General features: G+C 33.8%; 2 protein-coding genes across 3 annotated transcripts; one reads left to right on the top strand and one right to left on the bottom strand.

Moving 5' to 3' along the window:
* Positions 1 to 483: 483 nt before the first annotated feature.
* LOC112273275 (uncharacterized) lies at positions 484 to 7237 on the bottom strand. 2 transcript variants are annotated; one of them, XM_090253643.1, is made up of 14 exons: positions 6981 to 7237; positions 5240 to 5375; positions 5078 to 5121; positions 4758 to 4851; positions 3867 to 4612; positions 3345 to 3479; positions 2961 to 3033; positions 2788 to 2830; positions 2519 to 2591; positions 2285 to 2353; positions 1754 to 1831; positions 1470 to 1642; positions 1313 to 1359; positions 484 to 1100 (listed from the first exon to the last, which is right to left on the bottom strand). In XM_090253643.1, the coding sequence occupies exons 1-14, from the start codon at positions 7055 to 7057 to the stop codon at positions 1062 to 1064; spliced, it is 1827 nt and encodes a 608-aa protein (XP_090109769.1). In that variant the 5' UTR covers positions 7058 to 7237; the 3' UTR covers positions 484 to 1061. The 2 variants fall into 2 exon arrangements, with proteins under 2 accessions (XP_090109769.1, XP_024357644.1); XM_024501876.3 differs by having other exon boundaries at positions 484 to 1065.
* Positions 7238 to 11849: 4612 nt separating this feature from the next.
* LOC112295230 (uncharacterized) lies at positions 11850 to 13236 on the top strand. The gene is made up of 2 exons (XM_024546552.3): positions 11850 to 12578; positions 12748 to 13236. The coding sequence occupies exons 1-2, from the start codon at positions 12262 to 12264 to the stop codon at positions 12857 to 12859; spliced, it is 429 nt and encodes a 142-aa protein (XP_024402320.1). The 5' UTR covers positions 11850 to 12261; the 3' UTR covers positions 12860 to 13236.
* The last annotated feature ends 10123 nt before the right edge of the window (positions 13237 to 23359 follow it).

Raw genomic sequence — 23359 nt, 5'->3', positions numbered from 1 at the left:
CTAATATTTCTTGGCTAAATATAATATATTGTAGAGTTTTAAAAATAAAGCATATATATTGTACATTATAATTAAATTTATGCCAGCTTGTCTTAATATGTGACACGTCTTCATACAAAATCTACTAGAGTAAGGTAAATCTATGTACCTGAAGGGAGTAGTTTTGAACTTACATGTGTGAACAGGGATAATTGTTTGGTGGTCGGTTCATTAAATTAACGAATTGTTGTACGAGTGATATTGTGCAGCACTCGCTTAAAATTATTCGAGCAGAGCTTGTGAAATCTGGGTCCGCTAAGGAAACATCACATCAGATCATTAGTGAAGAAATTCTCAACCAGTGATACTTGTAGTTAGAAACATCTTCACTGAAACGCTTGTAAGATTACCTTTCCTCACTAAGATCTTGAGAGTTTCTGTTACACCCCACAATTAGTACAGCAAAAGGGAGTAACCTTGGTGAAGAGCGTGGCCAGAAGCAAGTTAAATAACCGTGAAAACACGTCAATCTTTCGGCAGAACGTGCTGGCAGCGAATGATACCAGCAGCACCTCCAAAAGCTAACCAATTTTCCTTTCCTCTATTACAATTCCAACGCAAGCGCTGCACAGCTACAACACGTAGAGGCAGGTTTTGAACACCACCCGTGGGGTTCTGAAATTCTGCCGAAGGCTCGCTCTCCTCTTGAGGATCCTCACCAAGAGCGCTCGTCTCCTCTAAAATAGCCAGGGATTTCTTTATCTTTTTGGGTTTGGAGCCACTGGGCTTGTCCTCGGGTTTCTTCTTCTTGTTGCCCGGTTTTTCCATGTCAAGCGGATTGCCACTAGGAATAAACCCTGAACCTGCTACATGCGACTTCAGCACGGCGTTCCGTCGCGTTAAAAAATCACGCCTAAACTGGGGAGTAAGCTGGACTAAAGCTGCTTTTTGCGAGCTACGTGTGAATAAAGGGTTCTGGGAGATTATATACACAGGTCCCGTCTCTGCATCTGCAGCAAACGCTCCACAGAGATAATGCGGTTGCCTGTAGCGGGAGCCCTCCTTGATAAGTGCCTTCTCTGTCAGCTGTTAATACAACCGCACGCGTAGGATGAGGTAACCTACAAGTCCCAGAGATACAATAACCAAATAAAAAAAGTACCTACTAGAATAAGTTACAACGTTAAAGAACAACAAAACGAAGCTGCAAATGCATTCTCATGTAAGAAATATTTGATTTATGGGCTATACAGAACAATGATTTTACTCTTTAGAATGTCACACTTGGGAGGTTTCATTGTTTAATGAGGGGCACTGGAAGGAGTTCAAGAACCTGAAATTGAAGGACGTTGCCATCAGTGCCACAATAGGCCACCAAACCTGTAAAAGAAGGACAAGACAGTTAACTTGTAGTATTTCGATCGCAAAGAGAGGCGAGTACAGAACCTTCACTATTCACGTGGTCTTTACGGCGAGGTAAAAGTACTTGCCTGACGCTCGAGAAACATGTACACCCCACATTGCATAATAGGATGCATAGTAACTCGCAAGACCCTGGGTCGGCGTGCCCGTGTAATGTTTTCCTGTAACTGCAGTGTCTGTGGCAGCTTTATCCAAAGACAAGACTCGCACAGAACCGTCGTCCATTGTTATCAGCATACACCTAGTAAAGCAAAACCCAAGTCAACCGAAGCTTAATTACAACAGAATATTAATCCAAAACAAGTGTAACACAACAGGCAACAGGAGTACTTTGTAGCATTTAAACATTCACCTCGGGTCCGACACCCAGTCAATGCCCGTGACAACACCTCGCGATATTTGCAACTCATAAACAGGTTGGTAGGGGTCTCTGTAGTTTCAGACACCAATTCATGTTAGATTCCACATTTCCAGTAGGACAATATTATTAGACTTGTCTAAATGAACTCCATGACCATCATACTTGAAGGGTAGAGAGGAAAACCATAAGTTGCAGGTTTTGCGATCAGTAACTGAAGCTCAAGTACCCACAGAAACAGCGTAAGAGCAGTCTGTAAGAGTATTAAAACTTTTCTATGTATGCATACTCCAATGCAGAAAGTTGTACTGGTTACAGGCCATCAGACCTTAAACGCCCTTCATGTATTGTATAGACAGAAAATTTCAGCACCAGTGATGAACAATATGTTGAACATGTTGAACATCATCATGGGCAACTCACGTGCTAAACCTAGAGGAATAAGTCAGCGTGTTGAATTTGAAAAGGAGACTTAATATGAGAGTTTAATCAAAGGGGCATTCAAGTTACAGGTCAATTACTGACCTCAGATCCCAGAATCGTATCCAGCCACTGTGTCCAGCTGTGGCTATCAAATGCTGTCCAGCGGAACCACTGCCATAGACTCCAGAAATTGCATTGTCAATAAGTCTTACCTCTCCTAAGCAAAAGGTAGCATATCACACAAATGCACCCAATGCTGTTGTATAATGAACTCTCCCAAACTCAAACACGGAGAAGGTCAGCCATTATTCTTTGACATGAGAATGCAGAAAATACCAGCCTCCAGGTGCCCAAGCAATTGTTCGTAATGTCATAGAATCAGCTGTGAAGAAAAGGAGCGGCCTACTCTCTGCAGCGTATAGCACAGTTTCGTTAGGTATAGTTATCCTACTCAATTTTTCAAGAGAATACTGGTTGATAGCACAATCACGATGTGATGTATAGTATTCCCGTTGAGAGATAAAGAAAAACATATTTAAAAGGACGAATTTCAGGAGCTGAATACACTCGAAAAGCACAGCTACTTGTTTACTTCAAGACTTTACCTTCAAGAGGTGTAGGATATGGGAAAACTCTGAAGACAGCCACCTGCAACAAGGTATAAAATTACCAGCTGAATAGCACAACACAATCCGCATGGAATGCGTCACCACTAAATCAGAATGGTTATCATAAGTAAGGGCAGAGTAAGTAAAAATCATGAATAAATGCAACTCACAGTTCCATCGTGGCAGCCGACAAGCAGCATATCATGTGGGGCCCACGTAGACCATTCCACAGCAAGTGGGATGCTGCTAAAAAGACATTGCGATTGTCAAGATCTTATCATACAACTTCTAAAATACGACAACCCAATCACATGTCGTCGATTGCTTGTCACATCATGTGGATAAACAACTCTAGGAAAATTTATCATCTATGCAGCCAGACCATGCTAACTTTGAGAAGAAAATGAAAACGAAAAACCTAGTTAAAGAAATAAAATACTAGCAATAAAATACGATACAAAGGGGATTAAAGAAAATGTAAGTACTAGTCACAATTTTTTTGTTGGCATCCATCTGCCAACAGTTAGGGAGATAATAAGCAACGAGCATCGCACCTCTTATGTCCGTTGCTTTGAAGTTCTGAGCTGTGGAAGATTGGATTTATTTTTATGATCGGGGGTTCATCTTCCTTTTTCTCCAACTGGTAAATTCCAGATAACTCCCAGATACTTGGTAATGGAACATCAAATCTATTTGCAAAAACCAGATTTGATCTCAATACTCTCATGTGATTGACGTCAAAAAAACCGACCAAATACAACTTCACTCACCACACAGCTAAAACCAAAAAGTACAATCATAAAATAGAGAAGTAAATACCATCATTTTGATTTCTTCCGTTCTTAACTATATATCTGAGAAGCCATGCGTCTTTAATGACACCTATAAGAGGGAACTTACCATATTCGTTAGAAAAGGATCACAAAGAAGGGGAAAACAACTTAAGCGTGTTTAATACATCTGAAATTACTAAGTCTTGTCACAATGATGAGAGACAGAAAATACACATTGGTGCAGTTTAAGCGTTACATTTGCAGAAATGTTTATGACGCTGAGGAAATGAATGAAGTACTCACACTTGAACTGATCCATCTCCCAAAATAGCAGCCAGAAAACCGAGTCTTATGCTCGCTCGACCATCCAAATCTTCCGTAGACTCGCAAGTGCTATCCACCTCTGCCACAGGTCGCCATTTTGCATCCCATGTAACTTCACCTTCATGTACAATACCTAAGATCATCTTTGGCAGCACTTCAGGAGACTTTGAGAGAGAATTCTTATGAGATGAACGAGAGGCTGCATCCCGCTTAGATTTTGCTCTGCCCTTTACATAGACAAGCAATGTTTCAGGTGGAGACCCTGGTTTAATGTTATCAGCAGGACCAACGTCTTCCGCATCAGAAGTTTCAGCCTCGAGTTCAGAGGACTTTAAGGTGGTCTTTCCACGACCTCTCCCTTTCCCTCTTCCCTTCCCTCGTGCTTTCTCTCTCCCACCCTTAGTCAAATTGAAACCAGTCAAGGTCGTGTAAGTATCCACTGGAGAAGCACTTATATTTGGCTCTTCATCTGAGAAGCCATCATATGTAGCTCTCCTTTCTTTGCCTCTGCCCCACTTTCCCCCTCGACCTTTAAGCCTTCCACCTCTTGAACCCTCATCCAAAGGAGTATTTGACATGGCATCACCCCCATTGTTCTCGTCGACCAAAGTCGACTTCCCTGGCCTGAGATCAATTGCCCATATTTGCAACAAACCTTTCCCATGCAATGATTCGCCGAGCCTATGATGTGGCGATTGTCTTGGGTGTGCTCCTACCACAAGAAACTGAGAATGGACCACACGTATTTTCAGCTTACGACGTTCCTGACAACTGGACATAAAAGTTAAATGTGATGACAAATATCGCATCAGAACGAGGCGAAGAAACAAGATGTAGGTGCTGAATACAGTACGCCTCAAAAATCAGCACCTCATTCTGAATGACCTGAGACGACCATCCGGGTCTACGAGGACACCAGTCCAACGTCCATACAGATCCACCGACAAAAAAGACAACATCCGCGCTGTTCATCCAGTACCACCAAAAGGGTGAGCAACGTCTGGTAAGGTGTCAACGGCCATAATTGAATTCAGACTTCCCTATGTTCGAGAATTATGAGAAGATGACTTTGCCTTCGCTTGGGTGACCTTAGTGCAACGCCAAGCTAAGAAAAAGAAAACCAACCAAAATACGGGTCATACACCTCAAAACCCAAATTTAAAATTAAATACAAGTTACGAGAAACTGACCATGTACTTTTCATTCCAGCGCCATTTTTGGAACCACTTGAAGGCTGCAAATAACAGACAATCAGTATGTGGTGAAAGTATTACAGGCATGTAGCACCGTTTACGAAATTGAAAAAAATTAAAGAACTCAAAGATGCTGAAGTAACCTAATACGTGACTTACATTTTCCACAGCTTCGGAACCAAAGAGGGACAATCCAGGCCTCGTTGCAGCTCCCAAGACATCGCCTTCTTCATCCTCCATTATATAGCACAAACCCGGTGTCTGCTCGCCAAAGCCACATTCTTCCAACCAGTCCCTAAAATGAACACCCAAGTAGAACTCCTGAAATCAATAAAAAAAAAAAAAAAAAAAAAAAAAAAAAACATCTATCTAACATGCAAACCGCCATAGATTCTATCCCTGTGAATGTTAAACCAACTTCATCGCCTGCTCAAATGAGTAAGGGTTCACTATTCGGTTCGTATGATTCACTAGACACTAGCTCATCATACCAACTCAACGCAAAGCACTGAAAGTAATGACTCATGCTGCACATTTTGAAGACCCGATCCCCGTACTGCAAACATACATACTCGTAGAACGAAAATATTTGTATGTTCTTTTGTCACTAGTCCTCGCAAGCATGCTTATGGCGCTAAAATTCACTAAAATTAACACTGCATAGAAACAAATAAGATTACATACAAGCGGCCAACACCATGAACAGTCTCTTGAAACAATTCTATACATGTTCACGATGTCCACGGGCGAAAATCCACAACGAAAGTCATCGTCAAACGTGAAAGTTGCCCTAAGATGACAACTATTTTTACCTTAACGAGACAATGTACATCACAATTCGAAGTAGGACCAACTTAAGGTACAACGGATAGACAAACACAATTACTCTCCATTTGTATCAAAGAACAGAGGCTCACTAATACAGTGTTGTCAAACAATAACAAGAATCCAACACCATAGGAGATCGCACACAGGTAACCCTAACACGAAAATCGAGGTGCCGGTGTGACTCGCCTGGCCACACACACCAAGTGATGAAACTTGAAATTTCATAAAGTCTCCCAATTATTTCAGTAAAATGCTCAATGACCGAAAATGTACTCACACCACCAGTTTAACATGTCTAGATGCTAATGAGTACACACTATCCGTGAAGTCAGCAGTTCATTGTGTACGAAATTATCAGCAGGGTCGAGTTCAGTTCGTGAAACTTGGACAAGATCCCCAAGAAAACACAAATCTCGGCGGTCAGAAAGAAAACAAGTCCTACATGAACCATCAGCTCGTCACGAAATGTACCAGACAGTGCTAAGTCAAAGAATGTCGTGATTCTAAGCCTTCTCCGATCAGGAAAAACAGAGATCGCACTCTTATCCATTGGATTCGGTACATATCCAACACACTAAACCCACGATAACATGATGTTGGACGAATCTCCTAATCATGAGGCTAAAGCTGAATTCATCACTACGTCTTTAGCTATTAACAAATTTGCTGGATTAGCCCAGCTAATTCAAACTAGAATTCCACAAGAAAAAGTAAAAAAATTCCTGTCCTTTAGATCTCAAGCTCGACTGCTTTACATCGCCAATAGATACCCAGGGATTAACATTATTGCATGTGCAAAATATGACCTCCATGTCACTCCACAGCGCAATGGACGAATCACTCGCACACGAAACATGTCTCAGTTCAGACCAATCCTACCATCCAACTAAATTCAGCTCATACAGCAGTGCTGCTATCAAGATGTCAACTCAGCGACAACCCTAAAACCTGGACTGTATCTCAACTTGCTCATAATTCCATCAATCTTGTAAAGAAATCAACCCTTCCAGCACAAATGGAATAAAAATCAGAGGAGATTTTGGAAGTCACTAGAAGAACAGAGCAAACTCACGGCTGCAAAGACATTTCCGACAGCCAACGCATTGCAGGATCAATATCGTCCCCTCCATCTGGTCCTCTGCCTTCCATACCTCCACACAACTCCAAAACTTCGGCTGCTCCAATCCACCTCTACAAATCGGTGGAGGCTGAAACACTAGATCAATGTGAGCGATCTTTGTTGTCTTCAAGCCTATCACGACGAATCGACCCCGCTAGAAACCGTTATGCTTCATACAAGCTTGAAAAGAATACAGACTACGAACTGAAACCGAAACCGAGCACACAACCAGAAAAAAGCAAAATGCTGTTCCAGGCCTCGCCTCCGTCGACGCTCCGTTGAATCCCCGTCGTCATATCGTCGGTCCTGGGCAATGCTCGTCGACGTGCTCCGTCCCTTGACTGTGGTACTGATTACTGCTTAATTCATTTCATTATGGAGCTCAGACACATAAAATACATCATTGTACGTGGTTTTAAATAATGGGAAGAAAGAAATTGGATTTCTCTTTAATAAATTGAATACACCCTCCCCCCTGTTTTAATTTTGAAGGCATTAAAGTAAATTTTAAAAGTCAGTATTTAGCTTTTATATTTATACATAATGAACATCAACAAGTTTACAATTTTAAGTAATTTTCTTAATTAAAAATAATTAATAAAATTATTTAATATATTTGTATTTAAAAAAACACATTCTAAATATAGATATAAAGTAACAAGCATTTACAAGATATTACACAAAACATGAAATACTATCCATTTTAGTCTAATTGGTTTTATTACCAGTTTGTAATGTATATATTCTATGAAAAAGAAAATCTATTTTCATGACTTTATGTCTTGTATAATCTTTGAATGCACATAAAAAACTATGAAAGATTTATTTTTAAATAAACGGCATTTTTATAGAAAAAACAAACAATTAGATTGTTAGAATTTTTTATTGTTAATTTGTATTTAAAGTAAATCTTATTCTTAAATAATTGAAATTATAAGCCAGATATCTATTTTAAATTATATGTAAATTACTTGTTCCTTTACTTGTAATATTTTAGCAGTATTAACCAAAGAATATTTTCTTTCTCTTTAACATATTTAATAAACTTTATACATGAAGGTAGGTTGGTGTTTGAATCTAAATTTTAGCTAAAATTTTGTAACAAAACTATTGACCATTTCTAAATCTTTTCTATCTTTAAGCTAACTAGAAAAAATTGATTCTACTTATAACAAAAATTTAATAATATTATAAATTTTTTATAATTAAGTTACCATATAAATTCAACAAGAAAAAATAATTAATTAAATAATAAATATAATACGAAAAATATTATATATATATATAATATTTTTCATGTTATATATATATATATATATATATATACATAATATGATATTACTAATATATATGATATTTTTTGATGTATGATATTTTTAAAGTATCAAATTTGACTTTAATTTTCATGGAGTTGTAGAAACAATAGATAAAATTGTAGTTGCAATGGCAATAGCCTTTATATACTATTTGCTATTGCCACAACTTGCCATTTACTACATGCCATTCACATCTTTTTTATTTCTAAATAAAATATGTATAAGTTAATTAGTAATTTATTTATTTTTATCTATTTAGTATTTGGATCCTAAATAATTTGAATGGATATAATCAAAATATTAAGACAATTTTTTTATTAGAATAAAAAACTAAAGAAATATATTGAGTGGGAAATAGATTTGGCTAGCAATAAGAAAATTTGTGGTGGTATTAGTAATACTCTCTTTCTCTCCATTTGTATATACAAATAGTTGCAATTTACAACTCTCATTAATCTCTAGAAACTGATTGCAAACTTTATAAAATATAATTTACAAGCATTAATTTTGTATTAAATATTTATATTGAATTTTTGTATTTAATGTATTGCATAGTTTAATTAGGGATAAATGGCACTTACATGAGGTTATCGGAAATTTGGTGGCAATTCCTATGGTAGTAACTCGAGCCCATATGAAATGCTTGGATTATCATTGAAAACAATAGAATTGGATAATATCCAATGCGTAACTGAGATAATCAGAACAATTTAATAACCGGGTAGAATTTGCCTGTTTTAGGAAAATCACTTACACTATGATTACACCGAGGACTTGATGGAAGTTGTTAGAATAATAGTAAAAATATTTTTATTAAAAAATGACTGGGAACGGGCAAAACAACACCTAATCAATGGTACTCTCTTCTGCTTTCTCCATCCAGGCTGTAAATTATACAAAATATTATAATTCAAAATCCATTACTAACATGTATTCATAAAGAAAATGTAAAACCCAAATACCCCTTTCATTCTTGTTGAACAAGTCCCCACCTTGTCTGCAGTAACCCAACAGATTCCTCCACAGAATAGAATTATCTGCCCACTTTCGGCAGTGGAACATCGCCCATCAAAAGCTCCCAATGCCCGTCCCCCTGGTGCCAATCACTGTCAAAAAGAACCGTTCCCATGAGGTTCGCCCCAAAAAGGTTAGGGAACAGAAACCCTTGGACTAGATTTGGATTCCCCCGGATCCAGATATGAAGTTCCCAGGCCTCTGTGGAGCCAGTCTTATGCCCGGACTTGATTCGGCCCTGTGGCCCCTATTGATATCTCTCCCTCCCCACCCAATTGCCTTCCTTCTAAAGGGGCAGTATCAGGCGAGCCATAACTTTCCTCCCTCCCTTTTCCTTTTGTTGTTTCCTTTTCCGTCTTTATGTGTGTTTTGCTTTGGTTCCCAATCAAGTGCCCCTGCTCAAATGAGGAGTTGGCTTGTGGGTTACTGCTCCCCAGGGATGAATGCCTGGCTGTTGATTGTTCCCTTTTGACTCTCATCTCCCCTTTGTGGCTCCTCCACAAGCAATGCAAGCAAGCCCATGGGATATTTGTTTGTGTGAGTGGAAGGAAGAGTTTTCCTAAAGGAATGCCCACCAATCACCCCTCCCCTCCCCCCACCCCTACAGGGTATTTTCTGATAAGGTGCATGTGGCTTGATGGGGATGGTAGCCCTTGCCTTGTGGCCATGTATGTCCACAGACAAGTCAGTCAGGCTGTCCCTGCAGGCTTGCATGGTGTATGGATAGATAAAAGTATGGATGGAGGGGATCGATGAAAATCCCTTCTGGCATAGGCCATGGCTTGAATTTTCCAGATGGTGGGTATTGACTGGGGGGGGGGCATGACATGGCACAGCATGGCTGAGTTGGCAAGGGTACATGATAAGCTGACGGGGCAGTTGCCATGTGTCAAGGTTGTTTGTTGTTGTTGTCTGTATTATTCATGTGTTTCAATTTTTGGGGTTGAAGACCAACTTTGAGTGGTACTGTCTTTATATGTAGACCTGGCTACAAATGCTTGAGACTCATTAACCTTGCAAATATGAAGAGGAATACAATGCAATTAGCAACATAATTCATTTATGATTCACATTCTACTCTATGTATGGTAATAATAATAATAATAATAAATAGTAGTGATTTAAAAATGGAATGGGAAGAAATTAATAAATGTTACAATGTAGGCATGTTTATTACATGAAATAATAAGAAGGTGAGGGTGATAGAACAATCAAAATTTGTTTGCTTCACAAATTCATTAGCTTCAGGAGTTGCACAGTATTTGTTAAGACTTGGCTGAAGTACAAATCACACAAATGCAAACACAATGCTTTCAAAATAACAATTGTCAAATTGAGATTAAAGAGGTGAATGTATTGCTGGAGAGCAAAATTTTGACAGGCAAAGGATAGCATATATCCTTGTGGAGGGACATTGGGATCAGCTGTGGACACGACATGACATGCCACTGCAACATAGAAGTGTCAAAGAAGAGATGGTAGTCATCATAATCAATCAAAATCAATAATCACAAATTTGGAATACCAAGTCAACGTTCAATTACTTTACAATGTTGATGATTGCAGACACACCAAATACATTGATATTGATAGTATTATTCACTCTTACTCATGCCATGTCCCAAACCATAAATGAATAAATAAATAAATTAATTAATCAATCAATCAATACACAAAGTCTGTATCTGCATGCTTGAGAGATTTGCATTTTTTTTTCGAAAGGGTAAAAATAAATTACACATATTAATTTCTTAATTGAATAAATTTGTGGAAAATTTTGATTATCCTCAGATGGGTTAAAGCTACCAATGATATTATTCAAACTGAAGATGGGAAAATTTGTCATCCAATTCCAGATTGTACTTCCACTCACTGTATCAAACAACAGCAGATTCATTATTCTTATTATCATTATGATTATGTTGTTTTGAAGGTGGGTTCAGCAAGTTCTTATAAAAATCACTTCCACCCAATTACAATTCTGTTAAAATGGTAGCAGAACAGGACTCAGGCTCTAAGGCCAGCAAAGCTTGAGGGGGAAGGGAAGCAAGGCAGTGTGTCTGTAGAGTGAAACAACGGGGAAGCTAAGCAAAGGGAATATATTTCCTGCCCTTCCCTTTTATTCTGGGGACGTGAACACGAAAAGAGTACAAATTCCCCAACCTAGAGGGAAACAAAATAGTACAAGAAATCTGGCAAACTGGGAGATGAGGAACAAGTGTTGGAGGAGCAGTAGAAGAGGCCACAGTAGCTCATGATGAAGTGTTTGCTTTGGACACTCTTGTCCACATAACAGATAGAAAGTCGTCGCCAGGAGGCAGGGAGGTGGCCTCCGGGCGGAACGGGCCGGGCCGGGTGGGGCCATATGGGCATGGGCATGGGCTTTGCAACTCGTCCCGAGGATTTCTCCAAGCTCTCGCCGCTACAGCACAAGGCCTGAGTTCTACAAAAACTTCTACATCGGTCTCTCCCACCTCCCATCGTCTGCACTGCTGTTGTGCATCCCGTTGAGGATTTTCGCAGCTCGTTTGCAGCGCTGCTCACCTTGTTGCGCAGAGCGTGTTTTTATCTCCTTAATTTTAATTTTAATTGGATGTTTTGTCGTGGATTTTCTCGGACTAGATCGACTGGGATTTCAAGGAGCTTCTTCATCTTAGAGGTGTACAGTGCAGAGGCAGCCTGGTTTTGGGGACAGCAATCTGTGTCGAGAGTGTTGAGCTTGTTGAAACATTTGATGACGGATTTTGACACGTTTGCGCGTCGATCGTGCACCTGTGGTTTTGATCTTCTCGTGGCTAGCGTGGGTAGTGTTTGATCTTGAATATTGGAGAATTGCGTTGGTTTTTGGTTGTGAAGTTCTGGAACGACTACCTTTCCGTCTTACTTTAAGTACAGTAGTGAAGATGCCTTGCCTATGTGCGCCTACCACCCACGCCGGGTCGTTTCGGTGTCGTCTGCACCGTTCGAATTCCAGAAGCCAGCGTTCCATCTCCATCAGACCTACATCCGGCGAGGACTTGGAAATCTCGACGGCTTCCTTGATTGAGAACTTTTTGAGCACGAGAGAACAGAAACCGAACACGAAGCCCGTGAATTCGTATCCCTCTCCTCTGCGCACTTCAAATGCAAGGAGCTCAGTGAAAGGTGGCAGCAGGTTGAGACATATGGTGAGCAGCTCGGATGAGGAGGACGAAGTGATCAAGCCATCCGTCCCTGTGTCGTAAGACTCTACTGTCCCGTACACTGCTCCGTAGAAGATATTTCTCTGATCATCTTCATAAATTTTAGAAAGAAGATGGCGTAATTCATGGATTGAAGCATATTTTGTTGCATTGTGATTGGCTACGATTTGTTCGGAGCGTCTTACGATGCAGTGGTGCACAATGCAGAGAGCACATGTCCACAGGGACGGGGGGCAGCTACTCTCCAGCGCCTGGAGGGCGAGTCGCACTGTTTAGGATGATGAAGACTGGCCAATTGGCTTCTAAGATATATGCATGAATCTGTCAATCTTCGGTAGTAATCAATACCAATGTATGATATCCTCGCCCACGTATTGTAATTAACTAGAGATTGTATTCCTTTTCCGATCTTAAAAAATGTCGGTATAAAAATTAGTAACTGCTGTATAGCATTCCTGAGCCCCTTTTTACCTCTTTGTCCGTTTCTTTCCGAAACTAACTGCTCAGGTTTTCATCATCCTCTTGTAGAAATATTTTTTAGAGATCAGTATTTTAGAACATTATCTAAATAGAGAGCAATAGTCGATGTCGTCGCAATGAGAACGAGTTTTGTAAGAAGAGCAGGCACCTTGTGTGCTCTTTTGCGTGATCAATTATGAAGTTGGATAATAGAAAATTTGTTGACTCTTCTGTGCACATCTTTGCAGCCATTATTTTTACAGGGTTTGTATCTGTGGTTTATGCACGTTTGCGTGAGATCGTATGTTATCTTGGATGTCCGGTCAGGTTGCCAAGTGTCTGCAGCTTAGTGCGCTTGAAACCTATGTGATCTTAATCAGACTATGCATGGGCGAACGATTATTACGCACTACATGACCGAGGGTTTACAGGTTCACAGACCTCAATTTTTTTCTCATACGTTTGGATGCTTTCCGTTCCGAGCTTCACTTGTGCCACAAAGTGGGCAGAATCACACGGCCTGTATGACTAGAGCATGAATTTTATGTGATACTTTTCATTCCGAGATATCGTTAGGTGTTTTCTCTTTCTTCCGACCCTTGCTCTGAAAAACGCTGTCTCCATTTGTTGATCAATTACTTCTTAGTTGTGTAAGAATGGATCTATGTGCATGTCAGATGCTACTCAGTTGGATCTTCTCACTTGGAAAATAGTTGATTATTTCCGGGGCGAAGATATTCTTGCGTAAGTGCAACTTATCATTTAGGCACTTACAACAGCTAAACACAAAATCGGAGTTAATTACTGAATTACTTGTATCTGTTTGGCGTATCCTCTTCGAAACGGTGTGGCTCATGCCACATTTGTGTATCTTACCACCGCATGGATATGGCGGACGCTTGGATGCAATCTGATCACTCGATGCTCTCAATACCTGGTTACCCAACATTCTTCCAGCGTTTGGTATTCTTTCATATGCGTTAGTTTAGAGCTTTCCGCACGCTAGTCAGGCAGTCAAGAGATGCAATCAAGCTAGGAAATATCATTCTGTAGCAATAGGTTTCTTCGTCTTAGCTCTTCAAGCGAGGGATGTTGAGATATTCAGAAGTAATGAAGTTGTTTTTTTACTTGTACTATCCAATTGTGGTACGTATACTCTATCTGTTAATCTGTCTCACGCAAATGTCGAGTTCTGAAGGCTGAATTTGAAAAGCAGCAGAATCTCTAGAGCATCTACTATACAAGATGTCTAGTCACCACAAATTCTCATTATTCTACTGTACATTTCAGTCCCAAATAAAAAAGGTCAGGATAAGTTCTGCTTTTCTTGCGCTTCAGGATGAAATTAGAGATCATTATCCCTACTGAGATATCACAACTTTTGTTCCTGTTTATTAAGTTACTTTTTCGAAGAGAGCCCACGTGCTTGCAGAGCGTGCTGGAAGTTGGAAAAGTATTTTGCAGGTCCTTTTGATCTATGTTAACTGAGGCATACCTTGCTCAGAGTGACCTCTAGTGAACCACCATTCTAATGTGGAAAGGGTAGAATTGAGCTGGACTGTTACAGTTTGAGATTCATCGTCTAATTAGCCTCCTGCAGAATTCCAGTAGCAGATGGGCTTGGGAGGTTTGACCCACCAGCCCACAGGAGTTTGGACATGGGGACAACCTCCCACATGCATTGAATGCTGAAGCCTTATTTTTCTTTCTTGCAGCAGCATATCCAAGGATCTGTGAGACTTTCACACTTGAATGTGGTATTCTCCCATACAGAGTATTCAGGTGATGACTAGGCAAGAGGTTGCCATGCCTGAAAAATGCTCATTTAAGTCTCACACCAATAGTTGACTGCAGCATTGGATGAGCAGAGTGAAAGGTGTGGTAACACTCCCAGCATCCAAGCACCCTTGTGGAAGACTGCAACTTTCAGGAAGCATGACTTTAATGTGAATCTTGTAAGCCCTTCTTGAGCTCCAAGTTTATCAATTGTGAACAATACATCAGAAATAAAGTAAAATAATGTACAGATGTATGTTTATATATGTGTATGTAATCTTTACCAAATTAGAAAGGATGAAGACATCCAAAACACTTTTTTATTGAGCCTCCACATTAAGTTTTTAGTCAACACAACCCAACAGCCCAATACCACAGATCATCTACTATCAATGTACTACCAATATGCCTATTGAAGAGTGTTTCACTTGAAAACCCTCAGTTTATCATAACATTGATGTTTTAACCAATTGCCCATTAAATGAAGTTTGTTCCAGACAGGAATATTCATTTTGTTATGATATGGAATAGTTTGGTGGACTATAATGATTGTGTGACTACAATAGTGATCATTTGAGAATCTTAATTATCAAATAGTATCTTTATCAAACATTAAATTACAAAATGTAAGGTTTTTTTTTAAAAAAAGAATGATATAAGTACATGAATTTTTATTCAAAGATATAATAAATTACTTACTTGATAAAATAAATTTTATAATTTAAAATTTAAAAATAAAAAATCTCTGCTTTAATGTTTATTTATTCACATAAACTATTATTTTTTAAACTTTACCAAATATTAAAGTATTTTCAATTATGAATTTTAATATTTCATATTATAAATTAACATTAAATTTAATAAATTTATTACCATCACAAAAGAAGTTTAAATACTATTAATCAATCACAGATGTTTAACATGTCAATAAGTTACTTGAAACTTTCATGTACAATTTTCAAGTTAATTTCTAAACATAATTATGATATTATTTTTTTGATTAGTTTCATTAATTTTTTAAGAAATTTCATTGCTGTCCAAAAACATAATTTTAATTAGTGATATCTCTTGTATAAATTTTTAAATCACCAATTACTTAAAAAATGAAGGAAAATTTAATTTTTTTTAAAATTTAAACATATTTTACTTATTTAATTATTGAAAAAAATTAATATATTATAAGTATCAAATATTTTTATTTTTATATACTTAAAATTCAATATATTTTATTTCTAATTTATTTTTTATAAGAAAAAGATATTTAAACTATTAAAAAACTATAGTAAAAATCTGATATTAAAGAACAGAAAATAAAAAAAAATAACATAACATAATAAGGATTTTTTGAAAAAAATAGAATGATTCAAAATTTCTAAAATACTTTGTTATTTTAAAATAATAAAGAAAAAAACACTTTGTATAAAAAATAAAAAATAAACTAAAATTTAATATTATAAATATTAATGTTTTAAAAACTCTTAATTATATAGATCTAATTAAAATTACATAACTATATAATATTTTCTATAATTATAGATAAATAAAAAATTATAAAAAAATTATAATAAAAGAAGATGTTAAACTAGTTATCATTAGATATATAAAATTAATAGGCCTATAACTAAGATTTAAGTAAAAAAAGACATTGAAAAATTCAAAGAAGTTTCCTATAAGTCATTTTGTTTATCATGTGACCAATTTGTACTACATGTCACCAATATGTGACAAGTGGCCAACTTGTTGGCCTGGTTTTTAACCTACCAATCATCTACAAATATGTATAAAGTAAAATCCGTATCTATGAAGCTTCTCCATAAGATATTATCAAATTTACTTCTACTTCTACTTCTATCTAACTCTTCTGATTTAGGTAAATATGCATGTCTTTGACATACAATAATCAACAATAAGACTATATAAAAATTTCTTAATGATAACAAGGTTTACATATTGAGTGTTTTAAATGTGATATATATTTTTAATGGATTTCGAGAAGTTTTTATAGCCAAATATTATACATATATATCTCATGCGTTTAATTTTAATTATTTTATAGAAAATATAGTGTGTATCTAATATAATATATTACTTTTATATTTACTACTAGTCACTTTAATAATAAAAAAAAATCTTACAACTTTTAATTTTTATATTATTTTATTGACCTTCAAACCTTATTATGCATCTTTTTATTTATAAACATACATTCTTTGATTGAAGTGATTATATCTTAAGTTAGTTTTTATAACTTTTTTTGTAATTAAATTTATTATAATTAATTTTGAAGTTTTTAAAATTAAATATTATATGTATATAAATTTTTAAAATTTAAAAAGTTAAATATATATATAAACTATATTAGGTTTTTTGAAGTATTTTTTATGAATTTTAAGTTTTTATTTTCTATCTACTATTATTTTTTTCTATTACGATATAAATATAAAATTAGAATATAAATATAATTCATATCTCTTATAAAAGTTTAATAGTTATAGAAATGGTTTTTTAATTTTTTTTTTTTAGTTGAATTTTTTTGATATTATTCTTTATTTATATATTCATATAAATTCAATGCATAACATACATTTAATTAAAAAAAAACTTACTTGAATTTTTAATTTTATTAAGTTTTTGAAAATATTTTTGTTTCTCAATTTTTCTTAAAAGTTACAAATTTTTTAATAAATTGAATAATATCTTATATATGTATATATATATATATAATTTGGTGGTGATTAAAACATACATATTTATAAAATGATTAAAAATATTAAATTATTTAATATTTTTTTTGATCTTTTTTATCTTTGAATAAATAAAATTAAAACAATATAAGTTTATAAATAAAAAATACTGTATAAAAAGCTTATGCATTTTAAAACCTCTAATATGCTTAAAATTTTGAATCACCTTTTAAAATTTATACTTTTTTTTTTGTAAAATAAAAATTATTTTAATATATTTTTATTCAAGAATTAAATTTAAAATAAGAATCTTATAAATAATTTAATTTTTAAAATTAAATTTATTAATTTTAATACAAGCAATAAAATAATGATTTTAATACAATTGATTAATACAAAGAAAATTTGTAAAATTTTATCTTCTTAAAGTAGTTTTTAAAGATTGGTTACTCTCATCTAAATTGTAAAACTACAATAATACTTGATATAATTTTATATAATACTTATTCCTAATATATATATATCATTATATAAAATTAAGATGTGTGCAAGTACTTATATGCAATATAGCTACATGTTTGGAATTAGAGTGTCTACATATATAGAATACACAAGCTTAATAGAAATATAGAACCATAAGTTTGTTGGAAACTTTAATATTATGCTCAATTTAATCTCCATTGTTCATAGTGTTACTTTGTTTTTGTCTCTTGTGCAAATTGCTCTCTACTACTTGATGGTGTTGATATTCTTTGTACAAATTATATTAGTTCTAGGACTTAGAAATACCACAAAATTAATTATATTCATCTTAAGAATCCAATATATCTCTCTTCATAGTTTTAGAAATTTTACTACTTTGTTCTATTGCTTTCTTTAAGTTAAGACACATGTATAATTGTTCATTGTCTCAATAAATTTGAATGAAGTTCTTATTTATATTTTTTATAATATAATATAATAATATTATTTCATTCTATTTTATTTTTTATTAAATTAACTTAAATCATATTTAGAAATCAAATTCCTGATTTAATTTCTTTTTTATTTTTATATTATTTTATTAATTAATCTTTGTATATGCTTTAGAGTTATATTTTAAGATTTTATTTATTTATTTTTCATTGATTATTATCAATTAAGCTCACTAGTCTTAATTAGTATTATTTTATATATGCTACCTTAATTAAAGATTATATCTTAATTCTTTTCAATATGGTTATTTTTTATTTTTTATTTTTTAATCATAGAATTTATTAAATTATTTATTAATTATAATAAATTTACTAAAAGAATCATCTATATTATATGCAAAGTTTCAAGGATAAGAATTCAAAAAAGATATAGTAGCAAGTGAGATATGTATAAAAGAGAGATGACAAATTGAAATAAAAAAGTTTATTTTAAAGCAAAGATTTGCTTGACTCTTTATCTTGTTTTGATAGATGTTGTTCATGAAAAGCTTTAACCTTTTTTGTTGCATTTACAAGATTCTTTGTTGGCTCTCACGTACATTTATTAATATCATATCTTCACTAATAAATAAGATATTTTAGCCTGAATCAATGTTTCCTTGAGTCTAAGACTTCTTCTACTTCAAATTCTAAGTTATTATCTACTTCTACAGGAGGCAGTGGCATTTATCTTCTTCTTAAGATATTCAGTATCTTATATGACTCAAGAAAAGATATATAAAATATAAGATGGATCTTTATAAACTTCAATAAATATAATCAATATCCAATTAGATTGATTTCTTCATACATGAAAAATGGTCCAAATCTATGGTAATTCAACTTGTTTTAAGGCCAAATAATCTTGATATTATAGTGAAGTAAATATAACATATTGCCAATGTAGAATTAAGATTTTTTTTATGATATGTTGTGTAAATAAAGATTTTATACACAATATATTGAGTACTACAAACCAATTACAAAATATGTAATCTAAACCAAACACAAATACACAGCCAACATACTTTCAAGAAAAGATTAAAAATATATACTAAATTAAGTCAAGCTATCTCTCACACCACAAAAGAAGAATCTAAAAATATAAGTATAAAGAATAGAAAAAAATCCAAAGCTTTATTAAAATGATTAAATCATCATAGTTAAACAAACTATTACAATAAGTTCTCTCTCTCTTTCAAAATCACTCACAAGACTTGACTTAATAAGAATATCAAGTCTATGATTTTTTTCTATCTAAGTATTCAAACCTTACTTGATATGAATAAAATCAACTAACGAAAAAACTATCAATAGATGCAAAATCACTAATCAAACTAAACTACATATATTTGACAAGATTTGGTACTCTATGCCATATCACGTGGCAATTGTTGTATAAACAAAGATTGTTATACACAACATATTAAGTGCTACAAAGAAATCACAAAGTATGTAATTTAAATCAAATACAAATATACAACTAAGATACTTTCAAATATCCTATTAACTGATTAAGAGCCCCTCCAGTCAATTAAGACCATAAAATATACATTATTAAAGATAAGTGCTATAATAATGTTGTTGCCAAATTATACTCTTTCAAATCATTTTTGTAGCAACTAGACCACTTAAAAGTATGACAATTATAATAGAATAAATCTTCAATTTTCATCAATAAATGAAGTATATCTTGAAGATTTCTTATAATGAGGATAAATCTAACTTCTAAAAGACGAGCTAAAAGAGGTGGTCATAAATATGTAATATGCCGCCTATATTGGCATTGATTATATAAAAACATGGTAGCAATTCTTCTCTTCTCACTACATACAAAACAAGGAAGGCTAATTGCTACAATTCCCAATTGAGGATGTATAGAATCATCAACATGAAGATGACAAGGAGCACAATCCTTTGAATTCTCTTCATAATTTTGTCCATCTTTGCTTTCCAAGAATAAAATACCACAAGGAGTACATCCTTTCCTTGCCTTAATATCAAGTTTTGTAGGCATTTCACATTACAAATACACATAATCTCTTTTAAAGAATCTTTACAATTGAGATTGATAAGATTCACTAAAAATACAAGGATATTGTAAAGTAATATAATGTTGAGGAATAGATAAGTTCTCCAAAGCCATAGACATGACTTTCTTAAAGAACTCTACTTGATTATGTAGACATTAAGTCCAAACATTAAAATCATGTAAGTCTACAATTGGAGCTAGCTTCTTACATATTGAGCTAGTTAGAACTGACTTATGTCTATACAACATTTAATAAGGACTATAAGATATCAAAGATGCTTATCTAATAAAACAATAATCCTTTGCAATCCATGGTAATATCAAATTCTAATCATGATGGTTGCTATGATGTAATTTATACTTTTGTAAACCATGTTTGATAGTCTAAACAATCTATTAAGTTAAACCATATATCTCATGATGATTTCTAGAAGTGATTTAATGATCTATTAAAGTTTTAGTACATAAATTTTTAAATGCTCTAATAAATTCTCTTTCTTAATCTATTAAGATTAAATTAGGTGTTCCAAAATGTATTAATATATGATCAAGAAAAGCCATAGCTGCTAATTTTGAAGAATTTTATAATAAAGTTATAAATTTAATCTACTTACTAAAATTCTCTACCATTACCAACATATATTTATCTCTATGTGAAATAATAACAACTGAATTGACAAAGTCTAAAGACTAAGAATAATCCAAATCCATGATTGGTAAATGCTTCAATTGAGGTAATAAAGTGTTTAAGTTAAATCTAACTCAATCACACACTTCACACCAAGAAACATATGTCACCATTTGTTGATATATATTAGTCTCACAATATTGATTATGCAATATAAAATATGTCCTACAAATCTCAAAATGTCTAAACTCCTTATACACTTGCAATATCAAAGAGGCTCTTTGATTTGGCCATGAAATTATGTACCTAGTTTTATTAGGCTACATACAAAATAACAAATTATTCTTTCAACTAAATCTTGTTATTTAGTGATTAATCATATTTTTTTTTACATTAGAGATAATTAAAAAAATGTTCCTTGTTGAAGCTTGTAGAAGACTATAAAATCCTCTCATATCTTACTAACTACTTAATTCTTATTCAATTCATCATTTAAATTTTGAACAAGAACCACAATTATAGAACTTAATATCAAAGTTAAATATGTGGCTGCATGCCACATATGGATTGCCTCTTTGTCGCAATCTCTATACCATTGAGCTTTGATTAAATCTTTTTTTGAAGGCAATAGATTATAAAAAAGTTTATAGGCATCTAAATTGCTAATGCCTATTGAATGCACAATCTCAAAGTAATATTCTTAAAGCAACAAAGTCCATCTTGCAAGCTTCCTGGTAAGCTTATCTAATTCCATAATCTACTTCAAAGATTAATGGTTAGTTATCAATATAAATTATTGACCATACAAGTAAGGTCAGAAGTAAGCAATGGCCTAAGCTATTGCCAAAGCTTCTCCTTCAGAAGATGAGTAATTAGACTCTACATTGTTATTGCTTTTAGAAGCAAATGCAATGACATACTTTTCTCTTATATCATCTTTTTGTATCAAGACTACTCCCAATCCTATTATATTCTAATCCATGTATAGTTGGAAATGTCTAATATTATTTAAACATTGAAGCATTGGAGTTGAACTTAACTTTTGTTTCAACATGTAAATTGCATGTTGTTGTTCATGGCTCCAAATTCATAGTTGATCCTTGCCTATGAGAATAGTTAAAGAATTAATAATTAAGCAAATTTTTTAACAAAGCTTTAGTATTAATTTTTTATTTTAAAAAAAATCTAAAGTAGTAAAATATCACTTAGTATCAAGATTCTTTGCAAGGCATCTATCTTTACTTCCTATATACCAAAATCTTCTAAAATAATCATATGATCCAAGTATGATAATTTTTCATAGAAGAATTTACACTTGCTATAATATAAACAAAATCTCTATTATTCTAATGACTCCAACACTACTTGTAAATATCTCACATGATCTTGTGGGCTGCTATTAAAAATAACAACATCATCAATGTAGCATCTATTAAATAACAAGCCAAATAAAATCTAGTCCATCATACATTGGAACTGAGTTGATGCATTTTTAAGATCAAATAAAAGAAACTTTTAGTTATAGAGTTAATCTTTGCTATCTTAATCAACTCTCTAAAATTTTATCTTTATTTAATCTTCAAAAAGTAATAGCAATTAATAATAAGTAGATTTTAAATCCAAAGTATTGCATATTTAAAAAAAAACATTATTGCATCAAATAATTCTTCTGGCATTGACATTGGATATCAATCAAACTTAATCTTACAATTAATTGTATAGTAGTTTTTATACATCTATTTTTTTTTTTTTCTAATTATCAAAATCATCCTTCATTGAAGGCATGACTATTGCACAAGTATATCCACCATTAGAAAGCTCAATCAAGCATGTAACCAATAATTCTTGAGAATGAGACTGAACATCAGCTTTTTCTAAGATAATAAGCTTGTAAGGTTGTCAAAAATTGGATGATCATCTTTTAACTGGGTATGAATAAGTTTATCTCTATAACTTTTAAGATTTTTAAGACTAAAGGCAAAACAATTGTAATACAAGCAAATAAAATTTTGTATATTTTATACTTTGATATCAATAAGATGTGGTCCTAATTCCAATGGCCAATCACAAAACTCTATAGTCTCCATTTTTACTAATGGAGCACCATTGCATGGTAGCACGATCTTTAATTGCTAATCTATTAAAGAAATAATTTCTATGCCTCAACATCCTCACTTCTAGGCAAATGAGGGACTTCACCACTATAATGTTTGTATAAATTGGCAATGTTGATAGAATATGGAATACCTTTCAAAAACAAATCTCATAAAAAAATCTTTTGAGTATT

The sequence above is a fragment of the Physcomitrium patens genome, chromosome 1 (assembly GCF_059467195.1).
Source record: "Physcomitrium patens ecotype Gransden chromosome 1, ASM5946719v1, whole genome shotgun sequence".
NCBI classification, from domain to species: Eukaryota; Viridiplantae; Streptophyta; class Bryopsida; order Funariales; family Funariaceae; genus Physcomitrium; species Physcomitrium patens.
The sequence above is the reverse complement of the archived record's forward strand: the minus strand, read 5'-3'. Positions and strand labels throughout refer to the sequence as shown.